The 17,694-nt window shown below is 37.9% G+C and overlaps 4 protein-coding genes across 4 annotated transcripts; all 4 read right to left on the bottom strand.

The window, feature by feature from the left end:
• Positions 1 to 1,403: 1,403 nt before the first annotated feature.
• LOC140048845 (neutral cholesterol ester hydrolase 1-like) lies at positions 1,404 to 6,075 on the bottom strand. The gene is made up of 4 exons (XM_072093648.1): positions 5,937 to 6,075; positions 4,200 to 4,425; positions 4,006 to 4,069; positions 1,404 to 3,087 (listed from the first exon to the last, which is right to left on the bottom strand). The coding sequence occupies exons 1-4, from the start codon at positions 6,072 to 6,074 to the stop codon at positions 2,289 to 2,291; spliced, it is 1,227 nt and encodes a 408-aa protein (XP_071949749.1). The 5' UTR covers position 6,075; the 3' UTR covers positions 1,404 to 2,288.
• A 1,340-nt stretch (positions 6,076 to 7,415) lies between these two features.
• LOC140049334 (neutral cholesterol ester hydrolase 1-like) lies at positions 7,416 to 9,783 on the bottom strand. The gene is made up of 4 exons (XM_072094206.1): positions 9,558 to 9,783; positions 8,710 to 8,932; positions 8,536 to 8,599; positions 7,416 to 8,350 (listed from the first exon to the last, which is right to left on the bottom strand). The coding sequence occupies exons 1-4, from the start codon at positions 9,693 to 9,695 to the stop codon at positions 7,552 to 7,554; spliced, it is 1,224 nt and encodes a 407-aa protein (XP_071950307.1). The 5' UTR covers positions 9,696 to 9,783; the 3' UTR covers positions 7,416 to 7,551.
• A 1,152-nt stretch (positions 9,784 to 10,935) lies between these two features.
• Positions 10,936 to 12,339, bottom strand: LOC140049026 (neutral cholesterol ester hydrolase 1-like). The gene is made up of 3 exons (XM_072093838.1): positions 12,111 to 12,339; positions 11,935 to 11,998; positions 10,936 to 11,737 (listed from the first exon to the last, which is right to left on the bottom strand). Exons 1-3 carry the CDS (start codon positions 12,337 to 12,339, stop codon positions 10,936 to 10,938), a joined length of 1,095 nt encoding a protein of 364 aa, XP_071949939.1.
• Positions 12,340 to 14,020: 1,681 nt separating this feature from the next.
• LOC140048810 (neutral cholesterol ester hydrolase 1-like) lies at positions 14,021 to 17,092 on the bottom strand. The gene is made up of 4 exons (XM_072093602.1): positions 16,907 to 17,092; positions 16,104 to 16,329; positions 15,946 to 16,009; positions 14,021 to 15,656 (listed from the first exon to the last, which is right to left on the bottom strand). The coding sequence occupies exons 1-4, from the start codon at positions 17,045 to 17,047 to the stop codon at positions 14,858 to 14,860; spliced, it is 1,230 nt and encodes a 409-aa protein (XP_071949703.1). The 5' UTR covers positions 17,048 to 17,092; the 3' UTR covers positions 14,021 to 14,857.
• Between the last annotated feature and the right edge of the window lie 602 nt (positions 17,093 to 17,694).

Here is a 17,694-nt window from a genome sequence, read left to right as displayed (position 1 = left end):
TGGCAGTGATATGACATATTCATGGCCATATATGGACACATTAGTTTGTAATAATTGTGTTTGCTCCCTTCTGCGTGAAATCATGCATGTTTGCAGCCTTGTTGCACCGTCGGTTTACACTTGTGATTACGCAATACAGCACTTTGTGTCGCTGCGTTGTGTTCTAGTGTGAACCACGTTTTATGGTCAGAATCGTTACACCATGGGGAAGAGTGAAATGTCACATATTTCACTTGAATGACTCGAAAAACACTGTACCCAAACCAAAATGGTTGTCTATGACCATATTTGCAGCATTTTCAAAATGGCGGCAAAAAACAAAAATATGGTCTGTATCTTGGTAACCAGTAGGGCCAAAAGGTGTCAAACCAAAGATTGTATTGCGCCGTCAATCTTTAGTCAAACTGCTCAGAACACTATGTTTCTATTCACTCTAATATAACATTTTGTCAGAAAATCGCCGGAATCAAATCATTTTTGTGACTGCCATTTTGAAAATGCTTCATATATGGTCATATGACAACCATTTTGGTTTTGGGTACAGTGATGTTCAATGTTTAGTAAATAAGGCGTGCAGAATAACTAAACAGATCATTAGATTTGATGATGTTTGTAACGTCAAAACTATGAACTATGATTGTTCTAGTCTCTATGCCCTAGTGAACATATATGCAAAATTTGACAACGTTGTCATCCGTGTAACGATTCTGGCCCTTTTAGTAAGTCTGTCGTGTGTTTTATTTAGGGCAACCACATCGAGATTGTCCTGGAAGTTAGGCCTTTTATACGTAGGCATATGCCTCCTGCATACAATGTTTTAGTTATGCGATTTTACACAAATTGAACTAAAAAACAAACCCGAAGCGCAGAGGAGTACATTCTAACTAGAGAACAAAACATTTTCCATCACGAATCGTTTCGTCAAAAAAAAAAAAAAGGACTTTAATCGCCCAGTTTATCTGACATCATGAAAAGTGTATTGACCCTCTCCATTCAGTAAACCATGCCACCATCTAAACAAATAGTATATAAATAAAATCTATATAAATAGTAAATAAATGAAATTACGCTTACAAAATTGTGTATCATTGTAAATACACACCGACCGACTCTGAATGCCCATGGATTCTCAAGCTGGGTTGGTAGAGGAGTGTAGAAGTAAAATGCTAAGACGACCCCAGCCGTGATTGTAAGTACTTGTAACGCCTTCATTGTGTGGTCTACGTGTGTGTGTGCTTACTACATTGTCAACGCATAGTTTTAAAACGATTTTATCTATATATATATATATATATAGATAATTCTGTTTGAACATAGCTGATAGCTTTTACTTACGATTTCCCATTTGTAAAAAAACAAAACAAAATATAACAAAAATACAACAATTTTATCACTATTATTAGCTTTAGTATTACCAATTTAAAAAAAAGTAATTCATATTTATACAGTGGAGTAACGGCTATGAGCGCTCACTGGCAAAACCCAAGCCCTGAGCTTATGGGGACCCCTGAGCAGAGTGGCCAGAGGAAAAACATGCATTAAAATATGTCGAAAAAGCTAAAAACGCCCGAGGCCTCTAACGTTGGAGGGCCATTTAGGATTCCTAAACCAGGGGCTTCAGGCATCTGCGTTACGCCACTGTTAATTTATTAAATTTTAAATCGTACGATCTTTGTTAGACAATTTATATCAATACAAATAACTGTTGATTCAATATAATTATGTTATCTTTTGCAATTTCATTGAGTTGAGGAGTATCCGTATTCCTTATCGTATTGTTACGAAACCTCCCTATTGTCCTCACGTGTTTTCCGTTGTTCAATCTGTTTTTTTTTCTTACATAAGTTGGGGATCCCTTTTGTGAAAGATAACCGAACTACCTCCTAAATATAACTAAACCTAACCCTCTAAATAATCTCTATCTCTCACTACAAAGTAAAAAGAAATTGCTCATGAGATTCGAACTCCATACATTGACATAATTTTTACTGCTAATTTTTATTTTCTATGAAAGACAAGAGAAATAAATGTTACTTTGATTGATTGATTGATTGACATGCAAAGTCCATATAATCCACTCGACTACACAGACGGCTCGGCAGAAAGCTTTTGCATTAGCGAAATTCATACGTCACTTTATATGACTAATGAATATTCATGTTTATTTTGTGAGGGATCCCCAACTTATGCACGAAAAGAAATATCGCAGCTCGCCTGCTACAATGTCATAATTATAATAATTTTCTCATTAATCAGTGGTTATTTTATCGCATATAAAAACACATTCTTTATTTGGGATTTACATATTTTTTGGCAAACACAATAAAATCTGTCATCATTTGTTCATAAACCACAAAATCTAAGTCTGACATCCAAACGCCATGAAACCCCTTTTCGTAATTCTTTAAGCTCACACGTACGCCATCATTCTTGAGTCGATGTGCGTACAATATGCCATCATCTCGTAGAGGGTCATATTCACAAGTTGCTATCCAAGCTGGGGGTAGACCGGTCATGTCTTTCCTTAGCAACGGCGACATACGTACATCCAATAAGACATCTTTGATGTCATCCCACAATTTAGAGTTGTCTGTCTGTGACGTTGGTTTTATGTAATACTTAGATCGAACATCAGACTTCAATATGATGTCATGATCAATGTACTGCATCAACTCTGACGTTTCTCTGAACTCACGTGACGTTAATGTACCCGTCATGAATGCATCGTAGTAGTCTTGTCTGAATTCACCAAACGCATATAGTCCTATGAACATTGCCATATCATGTTTACACACCACGCCCTTGTTGCCAAGTATGGCGTGGTACTGCTGAGTGCTCGGTAGATTTACGTCAATTTGCTGCGTGCTTGGATAAATTAATGCTTGAAATAAAATATCAGGAACAGAGCTGTCGTCTTTTACAGACTGGCTAACAGCAGCCGATAATAAACCTCCCGCGCTGTCCCCAGCTACCGCTACTTTTCTAGCGTCTACGCTGTACTTCTTTGCGTTGGTAAGAAGCCATTTTGTTGCCTTCAGCGAGTCTTCAAATGCTGTTGGAAACTTGTACTTTGGTGCAAGTCGGTAGCTGTAAAAAAGGAAAAAAATTAAATACTATATTTAAAAAGGACAACTTGACCGAGAACCATATTTTAACAACACATTAGGGATGTACATATTGATTTCAGAACAATCGCGAGATTTACGATATCACCGCGCGCGCTCGCGCCGTCGTACAGTTGTCGCCGTAAATATTGCTGTGACATCAAAAGTGCATTGTAAAATCTACCTCATGAGTTTTCACTGTTGTTAACATACACGAGATAGGTACCGTTACTTCAATTGCTAATTTGACCTGTATTAGGCTTAAATTTGCCAGTGTTTAGTCTGACATTTTGAAGAAACACTTCATTAACCAAATAGCCAAAAGAAACAACAAACAAATTCAACATTTATATTTTTTTACGATTTATTTAAAACTAGAAAATTTCGCGCTTTGCCAGACTTGTCTGAAAGAGTAGCTAGAAACATCAGTATGGGGCTCTGGAACCATTCAACCATATCGCACATAAAACGTTTTACGATCGCGGTGATTTTTGAAGAATAAAGACGTTTATGGTAATCCACCGGCCTAACCCTTGTACTCAAAGACATTTCAAATTTGCAATTGAAGCGACTTGTATGTTAACAACAGTAAAAATTCATGAGGTAGATTCTGCCATGCACTCGTGACGTCACATCATTTTACGGCGACGGCTTTACGGAGATCGCGCGCCGCGATATCGTAAATCTCGATCCCTAATACGTTGTTAAAAAATGGTTCTGTCAAGTTGTTCTTTAAACTTATCAAGACGCTTTTGACGTTAGACAGGATTTGATAAGAAAGTGTCTATATACAGTACTATATATTTTATCTATAGCTTGTTCTATTCCGCCCAATGGTTATGAAACGGTAAGAATACAGGACTTTTTAGGCTACAGATTGTAATAAAAAAAAAACTCTTACTCTACAGATGCCACTACTACTTGTAATTCTACGCACATGCGCTGTGTTACTCCAAACATAACATCTGTAATGACACAAATGAATATCGTATTAGTATTTAATGACTATGAATGAACTATAGCATTATACATTATAATACAATAATCAATTCATTAAAATAAGCACAACAGGTTTCTTCTTTCAGTTCGACCTACCTGGATTTCCTAAAACAAATCCTCCGCCATGGAAATAGACAATAGCTGGTAATAATTGGTCTTCTTTTGTGGTAGGTAGGTTAGGTTGGAATAAAATGACACGAACACCGTCAAACTCAGTCGTGGTCACTGTCAATGAGTTATTGTTATTTTCTGGCATAGGAAACTGTAGTCGATTGGCAAACACGCCTGAAGAAACGTCCGAGTATTTGGCTTCATAATACATCTGTTTAAAATCATAGATACAAACATTGAATTGTATAATAATAAGGCTCAACAATAGAATTAAATATAAGAAAATTAAGAGAAATTTAAATAGGTTATCAGTAAGGTGGGATTTTAAAAATGTCTTGATTAGAGGGCCTAGAAGTACATAAAAGAAGACAAGAAAGGAACGATATACTTTACAATATAAACAAATACAATGGCTGTTGTCTAAGAAAAGTTGTATGGCGAGAAAAGACAATTCAACAGATATACACGTAAGGGCGCTATATAAATCGAACGATTGATTGATTGATTGATTGATTGATGCTGGTGACGTACGTGGTATCTGGTAACTGATTGGTCCAAAGTGTTTGTTCTCATTTTGTAGATGTGCACTGATGCGATAAATTCTTATCGAACCGCCCTCTAGACTCACAGTACCGGCAAAGAATATATATCACAAGAATGAGTAATCCGCGATTTTCCCTGTAACAGTAATATTGTCCATGTGTGGTAGGGCGCCGCCATAAGTGAGGATGTATCTGGGATGTATACAACTTTATGTGACGGTTTCACTAATCAAAGGCTGGACCACCGGTAGTATTTTCATGATAAAAAATGTTTTCAACTACATGCCAACATCATGTTAAATGCTATTTGGATATTTAATTGTTCGTTTTATGCAATTTATCTAGTAAAAACTGCCGTATAAACAGTTCGCTTTATCAACCGGGCGCTACGATAGCGTGACCGGGCGTGTTGGTGTTTACGCGTTTTCACAAAGGATAGTTTAATAATATTCCTATATTTAACTTGTTTCTGGTAAAACAAATAAATGTTAATGACATTTAACATTTTATACTATTAATAACATGTATTTTATACTAATTTATATCATAAAAACAATACTTAATTTACCGGGCGTAGAGTAGTACGCGGCAATGGTAAAGAATAGGCCGTGTTATTGAGTAACGATTCGTTGATTTTTGGTGTTGCTGTGCTAGGCCTTTTTTGTGAACTAATTTAGCATGTTAGTAAATAATTGTCTGTAAAAGTGAATGTACACTAGTTTCTTAATAAATATGTATTATAAAATAATTTACAATTGCAAAATATATTATCATAATTCTATTTAATGTGACATGTATAATATCTATTAAATCAAGTCTTATTTAGTATGTATACATCCGACCTTATCAGGGCGGGCATCACTCTCTGGAGCTCTCTGTTACAAATTTCTCATGCAAAAATCGCGGAATACTCATTCTTGTGATATATATTCTTTGGTACCGGTCGTCTGTACATACTGTACCAATTGGGATACAGTAGGCCTACAATAATGCATTTAATTCTATTTATAGTATAAAATAAGCCTAACCTAACATACATGCATAGTACTAATGGAGATCAATACTAATGTATTTAATTCGCACTGGTTTAATCCAAACGCTGTTCGAAATTTGAAACAAGCCTACCGGCTAATTATACGTACAATATTAAGGGTTCAGGTAGTAGTCTAGGCCTACTTACAATACTATGTATAATTCGTGTCAGACAATGAGTCAATCTGAATATCCAAGGATTCTCAAGATCCTTGGGCACTGGAACATAGAAGTAGAAAGCTGATAGTATCCCAGCCACGACAATTATTGTTAGGAGCTTCCCCATGTCTGCAGCACCGGCGAGCGATTTGGCGGGAAGGGAGAAAAGATTAGACGCCGGCTATTAATAATAATAGTATAATGTTTGTTCTTTAGTGTTTGGTTTATGAGTAATAGATTAGCACGCGGCGTTCCACAGGACTATGAAGCCTAGCCAGTTTTTGTTGGGTTGTGGTGGGCTAATTAGGAGAGGACTAGCAGTGGTGGCGCCAGCGGGGGGCTACGGGGGCTCTAGCCCCCTCGTCGGGGAGCTTAGCCCCCCCGTCGGGGAACACGGGTACTTTTTGTCGGGGAATAAACGTTCGCGTTCACTTCTTGGTAGCTTCAGCGCCTAGAAAACCGCGACGTTTCATTGACCGTGAGAGTACGTCAGAGTGCTATTATGCAATTTATATGCATTCATTATTGCCAGCGATCTAACTTACTACAGTACTAAACATTAGCTAGGTACGCACTTGTCTGGCGGTATCCCTTTGTACGATTTTCTTTGAACTTTTATTTTTTAAATTGAAAAATATGGATTGAAACAGTCATCGCGCATCGTTTTTTTGCACGCAGTATTTTATTTATGCATTATAAAAAATGGAAAAAATGGCTACCCTAAATCTGATTAAAATGACGCTAGAACGCGTTGCTTCCGGGAGCCCTTGGCGGCCCCCTGGCCCCCAGCCTAGTGATGCTCGCATAGCCGCCTCGTCGGGGAATGTATCCCCCGCGTCGGGAAGATCCTGGCGCCACCGCTGGCAAGTCCAGGGAGAATCGTAGGCCGATGTTTAATTGACAGAAAGCGTTGATTCCTTAAATCCAAGATTGAAGGACAGAAAATTAAGTTTGTTGATTTTTGTTATCCCACTTGTTGGACGCACATGTCATGCATGTGAGTTGACCAATTACAAGACAGATCGGATAATCCATCATTTGTGATTGGTTACATTATCACGCATTCCGTTACGGCCGATGGGAAACATGAACAACGAAAAAGTATACAGTAATTGTTTGACTTCCCGTACTCAGATTGTTAAAAATACAAACATCATAAAGATCAGAAGATTTAAAAAAATAAATAAATAAAATTTTAAGAAAAGAATATATTTGAAAAATCGTAAGCACAAGTAAAAATATTTATAATATTCAAATTAATATTTTATTCAAATTGTGAATAACAACATTAATGATAGACAACAAATGCAATTTGTTGTTTCAGTAGGCCTATAATTGAAGTAAAGCATTGCACTAGCTTAATTTGACCTATAATCTTTTGCATTGTCCAATTCCACCACCACCCCTAACCCAACCCCCTAACCAACACCTCCCCCCCCCTCCCACCCTAACCCAAAGTATCGGACCCCTAACACAAAATTGCTGGCGACGCCCATCGACAGTGACACAAACAATTATTTCGTTCATATATTAAATAATGTGATTTATCCGGTATTCTCAATATCTCAAGGATTGACAGTTATTCGCTAATTAACACCCATTCTTTATTTATGTTTTATATAATCTTTGGCGAAAACCATAAAATCTGTCATCATTTCATTGTAAACAACCAAATTGAACCCTGACATCCAAGAGCCATGGACCCCCTTTTCGTAATTCTTTAAGCTCACACGTACGCCATCATTCTTGAGTCGATGTGCGTACAATATGCCATCATCTCGTATAGGGTCATATTCACAAGTTGCTATCCAAGCTGGGGGTAGACCGGTCATGTCTTTCCTTAGCAACGGCGACATACGTACATCCAACAAGACATCTTTTACGTCGTCCCACAGTTTAGAGTGGTCGGCCTGTGACGTTGGTTTTATGTAATACCTGGATCGAACATCAGACTTCAATATGATGTCATGATCAATGTACTGCATCGACTCTGACGTCTCTCTAAACTCACGTGACGTTAATGTACCCGTCATGAATGCATCGTAGTAGTCTTGTCTGAATTCACCAAACGCATATAGTCCTATGAACATTGCCATATCATGTTTACACAAAATACCTCTGTTGCCAAATATGGCGTGGTACTGCTGTGTGCTCGGTAGATTGACATCAATTTGCTGCGTGGTTGGGTAAATCAAAGCCTGAAATAAAAGATTCGGAACATGGCTGTCGTCTTTTATAGACTGACTAACAGCAGCCGATAATAAACCTCCCGCGCTGTCCCCAGCTATCGCGACTTTTCTGGCGTCCACTCTATACTTTTTTGCGTTGTTTAGAAACCATTTTGTTGCCTTCAGCGAGTCTTCAAATGCTGTTGGAAACTTGTACTTTGGTGCAAGTCGGTAGCTGTAAGAAAAAGGAGAAAATTAAAGCTATATAACCAGGTTTTGAACTTTTAAAAGAAAGGGTCTACATTCTGTGATGTTGTTGCGTATTCCGAACTGGTTAGTTGGTAATGATAGTTTACAGGACCCACGAGTCCCAACAGAAACCTTTTTAGGCTACACTTTTTGCAATAAAACAAATCTCACTCTACAGATGCCACTACCGCTTGTAGTTCCACGCACATGCGCCGTGTTACTCCAAACATAATTTCTGTAACATAAAAAAATGTTTACATTTTATTAGCATATAATGGCGTCCAAGGAATAGACAATTCTTTAAAAATAAAGAAAGCCCAGCGGGTTTCTTTCGGTTTAACCTACCTGGATTTCCTGAAACAAATCCTCCGCCATGGAAATAGACAATAGCTGGTAATAATTGGTCTTTGGTGGTAGGTAGGTTAGGTTGGAATAAAATGATACGAACACCGTCAAACTCAGTCGTGGTCACTGTCAATGAGTTATTGTTATTTTCTGGCATAGGAAACTGTAGTCGATTGGCAAACACGCCTGAAGAAACGTCCGAGTATTTGGCTTCATAATACATCTGTTTAAAATCATAGATACAAACATTATAATTATTGTATAATATTAAGAATAGAATTAAATGCAAGAAAAATATAAATAGGTTATCAGTAAGGTGAGATTTTAAAAGCTGCCTTGATTAGAGGGCCTAGAAGTACATTAAGGAAGATAGAGGATCAAGAAAGGAACGGTTACTTTACAATAAAAAAAATGCAATGGCTGTTGTTCAATAAAAGTTGTTAAGACAAGACAATTCAACAGGGATACATAAGATGCCGGTGACGTACGTGGTATCTAGTAACTGATTGGTCCAAAGCGTTTGTTCTCATTTTGTAGATGTGCACTGATGCGATAAATTCTTATCGAACCGCCCTCTAGACCCGCCTACGCCTTACCGGTCGTCTGTGTACGTACCATTTTATGGTATACAGTACAATAGTGCATTAATTCTTGTCTATTTATAGTATAGTATAAGCCTACTTACATTATGTATAATACTAATGAAGATCCAATGATCCATACTAATATACACTTATTGAAGGCGCAGTACTTGTATATCAACACGCTCTAGGCGCGCCCCGGTTACTAATCAGGGCTATACCAGTGCTATACTGTACAAAGGGTAGTAGTAGTCTAGGCCTACTTACAATACTATGTATAATTCGTTTCAGACAATTAGTCAATCTGAATATCCAAGGATTCTCTAGATCCTCGGGGACTGGAACATAGAAGTAGAAAGCTGATAGTATCCCAGCCACGACAAGTATTGTTAGGAGCTTCCCCATGTTGATGTCTGCAGCACCGGCGAGCGATTTGGCGGGAAAGGAGAAAAGAATAGACGCCGGTTATTGATAGTATAATGTTTGTTCTTTAGTGTAACGCGGCGTACCACAGGACTATGTAGCCTAGCCAGTTTTTGTTGGGTTGGTGGGCTTAGGAGAGGACTGAGGCAAGGCCAGGGAGAGTCGAAGGCCGATTTGTAAGTAATTGACAGAAAGCGTAGGCCTACATTTCGGATTAAATACGCAGACAAATTAAATAATTAGGCCTAATAACATTAGAAGCATTATGGTTCTTTGTACGCGAAGAGATATTGATTCCTTAAATCCAAGATTGATTGAGACTTTAAAAAAAATTAAGTTTGCTGATTTGTGTTTCACTTGGACACATGCGCAACGCATGTGAGTTGAGTACAAGACATGTCCGGATAATCCATGTGTGTGATTGCGTTGTTCCCACTAGAACGCAACGTAACGCAGCGACGTATCGATGCAAAGTGTTGTATTGTGAATCACAAGGAGTGGGAACCGACGACGTAACAGTGCTGCAAACATCGCTACGAGATTTTGCGTCGCTGCGTTGCGTTCTAGTGGGAACCACGCTTTAAGCTTGGTTCCCACTAGGACGTAAACGCAACGTAAGCGTATAACCAATGGCAAGCGAAGTTATAGACAGTTAGCAATCACAAGCGAATAAGCCATCGCTTGTGATTGGTCAATTCACTTGCGTTGCGTTACGTCCAATGGGAAACATAGAAAAAAGTATACAGTGATAATTGTTATTGTTAAAAAAAACATCATAAAGATTATATAGGGGGAGAAACAGAAGATTTAGGGAAAAAAAAGAAATACAATTTGAAGAAAAGAATATATTTGAAAAATCGTAAGCACAAGTTAAAAATATTTATAATATTCAAATCAACATTTTATTGCTGTGAATAGACAACAAATGCAATTTGTTGTTTCAGTATAATTGAAGTAAAGCATTGAAGTAGCTTAATTTGACGTCCTTAATCTGTTGCATTGTCCAATTTCAGCAAAAACCCCTAACCTAACCCCCTAACCCACAACTCTCCCCCTCCCCCTCCCGCTAACCCACTCCGAGTATCGGACCCCTAAAACAAAATTGCTGGCGACGCCCATCCACATTGACATAAACACTTATTTGGTTCATATATTAAATAATGTAATTTATCCGGTATTCTCAATATCTCAAGGATTGGCAGTTGTAATTAACACAAATTCTTTACTTGGGGTTTATATACTCTTTGGCGAAAACCATAAAATCTGTCATCATTTCATTGTAAACAACTAAATTGAATACTGACACCCAAGAGCCATGAACCCCCTTTTCATAATTCTTTAAGCTCACACGTACGCCGTCATTCTTGAGTCGATGTGCGTACAATATGCCATCATCTCGTATAGGGTCATATTCACAAGTTGCTATCCAAGCTGGGGGTAGACCGCTCATGTCTTTTCTTAGCAACGGTGACATGCGAACATCCAATAAGACATCTTTTACGTCTTTCCACAATTTAGAGTTGTCGGCCTGTGACGTTGATTTTATGTAATACCTGGATCGAACACCGGACTTCAATAATATGATGTCATGATCAACGTACTGCATCAACTCTGACGTCTCTCTGAACTCACGTGACGTTAATGTACCCGTCATGAATGCATCGTAGTAGTCTTGTCTGAATTCACCAAATGCATATAGTCCTATGAACATTGCCATATCATGTTTACACAAAATACCTCTGTTGCCAAATATGGCGTGGTACTGCTGAGTGCTCGGTAGATTGACGTCAATTTGCTGCGTGCTTGGGTAAATTAAAGCTTGAAATAAAATATCAGGAACAGAGCTGTCGTCTTTTATAGACTGGCTAACAGCAGCCGATAATAAACCTCCCGCGCTGTCCCCAGCTACCGCTACTTTTCTAGCGTCTACGCTGTACTTTTTTGCGTTGGTAAGAAGCCATTTTGTTGCCTTCAGCGAGTCTTCAAATGCTGTAGGAAACTTGTACTTTGGTGCAAGTCGGTAGCTGTAAGAGAAGGGAGAACATTAAAGCTATAACCAGGTGTTTGGACTTTTAAAAGAAAGGGTCTACATTCTGTGATGATGTCTTAAGATGCCTATTCCGAACTGGTTGGTTGGTAATGCTAAGTTTACATGATCCACGATTCCAAACCAACAGAAACCTTTTTAGGCTACACTTCTTGCAATAAAAACAATTCTCACTCTACAGATGCCACTACCGCTTTTAGTTCCACGCACATGCGCTGTGTTACTCCAAACATAATTTCTGTAACATAAAAAATATTTACATTTTATTAGCATATAATGGCGCCCAAGAAATAGACAATTCTTTAATTAAAGAAAGCATAGCACAGCGGGTTTCTTTTGATTCGACCTACCGGGATTTCCCAAGACAAATCCTCCGCCATGGAAATAGACAATAGCTGGTAGTAACTGATCTTCTTTGGTGGTTGGTAAGTTAGGTTGGAATAAAATGACACGAACACCGTCAAACTCAGTCGTGGTCACTGTCAATGAGTCATTGTTATTTTCTGGCATAGGAACCTTCATCAGTCGATCGGCAAATAAGCCAGAAAAAACGTCCGAGTATTTGGCCTCATAATACATCTATTTGGAAATCATTGAAAATATTATTAGTATACCGATACTCACTGGCTAAGCCCAGGGACATCGGAGCTTATGGGGGCCCCTGAGCAGTGTCCAGATGCATCAAGGCTTTAAAATATGTCGAAAAAGGCTATAAAAAAAACCGCCTGTTTTCCTGTCGACGTTAGTCGACGCTATCGTTAACAATAATCGGCGATCATCTACGTAAACATTGAAATGTTAACGATTTACAGGAAAAGGTACTCGCTATCGGTATCATTTCAACTTGATCGTTTTAAAACGATCGTCGTTGAACTGTTAACGGTCAACGACGAGCGTCGAATAACGTTGACAGGAAAACAGGCTTTACTTAGGGTTCCTAAACCAGGGGCATTGGCCTATGCGTTACGGTACTGGCTATTCTGTATCGGTTTACGGTAACTGTAAATATTAATGCATTAAAATAATAAAACATAAGCAAATTGTTGTGTCAAAGAAAAGTTAAATAATAAAGTAATCGTCGCCAATTCAACAAAAACGTCAACCAGCGATTGGTCGAATGTGTGTCATTGAATATAACTCTTCGTGCTCATGTTTATCGGTACTACTGGGCGCGCGCGTAACTGGACATGGTGCACCGCCGATCAGATAGATGTAATAAGCCGAAGGCTATTAGTATTATCATTGGCACCGATGAGACAAAATAATTACTATTTTCTGAGCCGCCCTCTATCTAGGACCCGCCTTTTGTATTGCAACTTTTTATTGCCTAATATTTAATAAGCAAACATTCATTCCATTTAAAGTGTTGATTGACTGGTACCTAGGCCTACAATCAATAATGTCTATATAAGTATTGCGTTGTAGCGGTTTATCTATGATCCACCTACTTACAATACTTTGCATAAAGCGCATCCAACAACTCGTCAATCTGAATATCCAAGGATTCTCAAGATCATCGGGCACTGGAACATAGAAGTAGAAAGCGGATAGTATCCCAGCCACGACAATTAATGAATTATTGTTGTTAGGAGCTTCCCCATGTCTGCAGCACCGGCGAGCGATTGGCGGGAGGAATCAGACAAAAATGACCCCGCCGGTTTTAATCATATCAATTGAATCTTTATTGTTTGTTTTGTGACACGGTGCACAGATCATGATGGTGGGAAGTTTTTAATATTCACCTACCACTAAATGAATGTCAAAAACAACGCTTTTTGTTGTCATTTTATGGAACTGTTAAAGAGTCTGATCCGACGTCTTTTAAAGCTCTCTGTCTACACTGAAACTTTATGTGACAAAAAAAATGTAATGTGACCAACTACGATTGTGAGTGATATGCCAAAATATGGTATAGTGATATGACATCATCATGTCCATATAATATGGGCACATCCCCTTTTATTTTGTCACATAAAGTTTGATAGTGTAGACATAGCTTTATAAGTGTTATCCCATTAACGTCGTATAGAGATATCATTTTACTTATCACTGTTAAGCAACCATTAATTCATTAAATGATTTATTGTTTTATTACAGCGTGTAAAAAAGAGCTTTAAATAAATGATCTGTTAATCCGGCCGGTTTTCCAAATTAAATAGAAAATGCATTAACGAAATTTGAAATGAGAGGAAGCTAAGGTGGTTGCACCTCTTTTGTGGCGCCTCTGTGTAAAATATTGGATACAAAAAAAATGTAAGCACAAATTTTCATTTTATTTTATTTGCATAATAACATTACACAATAAAACATTTAAACATTAGTTTAAAAAGATTTTCCTTTTTATAAAATATTGTACATTAGGGCCTATTATTTTAATTCTTCTTCACTTATTATTAAATTTATTTTTTATTGAATTTTATTCATTAAATAGATTAATAAAACAATACATTTAAACCAACTTACACATCGGCAACAAACGAGATACAAAGGATAGTCAATGGAAGATGAAAGTTAGTTATAGTTATAAAGGACTTATTTCCAAAGAGCCCCCTTTAGGAAAAAAATCAGAAGATTTAGAAAAAAATATATATAATAAAAATCGTACAATGTAAAAATATTCAAATTAACATTGTATTTCGAAAAACAACATTAATGATAGACAACAAATACAACTGTTGTTTCAGTATTGTATATGCTATCTTGTGCTATTTTCGTTGACGAATTACGGTACTAATAGGGAATAAATCAAACTGAGATATAAAACGCTGCCTTTTCTATCGGGTAGAGGATGTGCGGTCCCCCCCACTCCCGTGTGGCGGAGCGGATAGGATTTTTAAGGCCCGGTAGGGCGTAGGGGGTAGGGGGTAGGGGTAAACATGGTGAAATATAGTACTGAACTTAATTTGACGTCCTATAATCTTTTGCATTGTCCATTTCCACCAACCACCCTACCCCACCCCCTTCCGAGTATCGGACCCCTAAAAAATAGCAGGCGACGACCCCCGACACGTCACACGTAGTTTCCATAGTGAAAATATTTGGTTCATATTAACAAATAAATAACATTGATGGTTTTTAGCTAATTAACACACATTCTTTATTTGGGTTTTATATACTCTTTAGCGAAAACCATAAAATCTGTCATCATTTCATTATAAACAACCAAATTGAACTCTGACATCCAAGCACCATGAAACCCCTTTTCGTAATTCTTAAAGCTCACGTGTACGCCGTCATTCTTGAGTCGATGTGCGTACAATATGCCATCATCTCGTATAGGGTCGTATTCACAAGTTGCTATCCAAGCTGGGGGTAGACCGGACATGTCTTTCCTTAACAACGGCGACATACGTACATCCAATAAGACATCTTTTAGGTCGTGCCACAATTTAGAGTTGTCTGTCTGTGACGTTGGTTTTACGTAATGTCTGGATCGAACGCCAGACTTCAATATGACGTCATGATCAATGTACTGCATCAACTCTGACGTCTCTCTGAACTCACGTGACGTCAATGTACCCGTCATGAATGCATCGTAGTAGTCTTGTCTGAATTCACCAAAGGCATATAGTCCTATGAACATTGCCATATCATGTTTACACACAATACCTCTGTTGCCAAATATGGCGTGGTACTGCTGAGTGCTCGGTAGATTGACATCAATCTGCTGCGCGGTTGGATAAATTAAAGCTTGAAATAAAAGATTCGGAACATTGAGGTCATCTTTTATGAATTGACTGACAGCAGCCGATAATAAACCTCCCGCGCTGTCCCCAGCTATCGCAACTTTTCTGGCGTCTACGCTGTACTTCTTTGCGTTGGTAAGGAGCCATTTTGTTGCCTTCAGCGAGTCTTCAAATGCTGCTGGAAACTTGTACTTTGGTGCAAGTCGGTAGCTGTAAGAGAAGGAAGAAATTAAACTAAGGCAATAGTAACAACATTATGCTCAGCTCAGGAGATCAAATAGTTTATCTGTGGCTGCGACACGTACAGTTCCACGCCTTTTAACAGACACCGCGGAATATGTAATAATACACAGTACTGGTGGTATTTTTCGCAGCGATGTAGTCTGTATAGATGGGTTTATTCCGAACAAACTGGTTTAGTAATTAGTACAGGACTCACGATTTCTAAAAACGTTTTAGGCTACACTTTTTAAAATAAAAAAAAAAGAAAAACTCTTACTCCACAGATGCCACTACCGCTTGTAGTTCCACGCACATGCGCTGTGTTACTTTATACATAATATCTGCAATGATAACAAAAGGCATTTAATAAATAATTAATTATAATATATTTCATTACAGAAAGCACAACGGGTTTCTTCTTTCTGTTCAACCTACCCGGATTGCCCAAAACAAAGCCTCCGCCATGAAAATAGACAATAGCTGGTAGTAACTGGTCTTCTTTGCTGGTAGGTAGGTTAGGTTGGAATAAAATGACACGAACACCGTCAAACTCAGTCGTGGTCACTGTCAATGAGTTATTGTTATTTTCTGGCATAGGAAACTGTAGTCGATCGGCAAATAACCCAGAAGAAACGTCCGTGTATTTGACTTCATAGTACATCTATTTGGAAAAATCGATTGGAAATATATTAATAATTTATAAACAGTAAACAAATACAGTAAGCACATTTATTGACTATTTGTTGCAAAGAAAAGTTACATATAAGTAAATTCATCGACAGAAGATTAGAAGCTCGATGTGGTATGTCAGTAACCGATTGGTCGAAAGTGTATAGAAAAATCGTACCTACTGCGCATGTTTAGGGTGTGTGTGTGCACCGATGCGATAATTACTGAGCTAGCTGCAGCTGACTCTACTGTACTGCTTCAGGGTCACTCACTGATGTGTGCTTTATTGCGCCAATTACCTCCTTGGGCCTGGCTTATTGCATGTAAAATAATTTCCATTTACATAGCAGTATTGACTGGCAGTGAATTTCTAAGCCTACAATCAATAATACATATAAACTGCGCTAGATGGGTATTCCAAGCGGTTTGAATCGAGCGTGGGTCAAGGGTCAAACCATCCTCCGGTTAGTTTAGTAGTATGTCACAGTATAGCCAAAGAACTTATAATAGCCTACTACCCTATAGTGAGTGCTATAGTTTAGTACACGCTGTTTTTGTAGCCTACTTACAATCCAATGCATACACCGTACTAGACAACCAAGCAGCCTGAATACCCACGGATTCTCAAGATCCTCGGGCACTGGTATATAGACGTAAAAGGCGGATAGTATCCCAGCCACAACAATTATTGTTGTTAGGAGCTTCCCCATGTTGGTGTCAGGCGGCCATGAGAGCGTTGCTGAAAGGAAAAAAATAAAGGTCGACGGTTAATAAATAATGATGGTATAATCATATTGAAATGTTTGTTCTTTATTGTTTGTTTAAGTGAAACCTTACACACTAAGTTTATACCATGGTGCACAGGTCACCGGATGGGTGGGTGATGTTTTTAACATAAACATTAAAATATGTGAAATAAATGTCAAAAATTCAACTTTTGTCTTGTTTTTGTTTGCTTTTTATTGGTGATTGCATTATACTTTCTTACTTTAGCAAGTATTGTACTTTATATGTATTTATTAGGCTTAGCCTATACCACGTGCTAACTTAAGTACATTATTATTAAATGTATTGTTTTATTGTTACTCACTGTATCATTTTTTTATGAATATTAAAGTATAAATTGCCCTCTACATACTTAAAAATACGTTGACTGACGTGAGGTATATTCAGACCGTCATTTCGACGATCGAGCATTCTCTACTTCTACGGAGCGCCATTTATGCCTTTATTTACTTCCGAAATAGAAATAGTACTACGGTAACTGGTTCAGTGGACCAAATTTAGCACCAGTGGAGCACAGTGATATAAAATAGAAATAAGTCACTGAATTTTAATACCTTTTCGTATTTTAATA

This window comes from Antedon mediterranea, chromosome 5 (assembly GCF_964355755.1).
Source record: "Antedon mediterranea chromosome 5, ecAntMedi1.1, whole genome shotgun sequence".
NCBI lineage: Eukaryota > Metazoa > Echinodermata > Crinoidea > Comatulida > Antedonidae > Antedon > Antedon mediterranea.
This window is presented reverse-complemented; position numbering and strand designations above follow the sequence as displayed.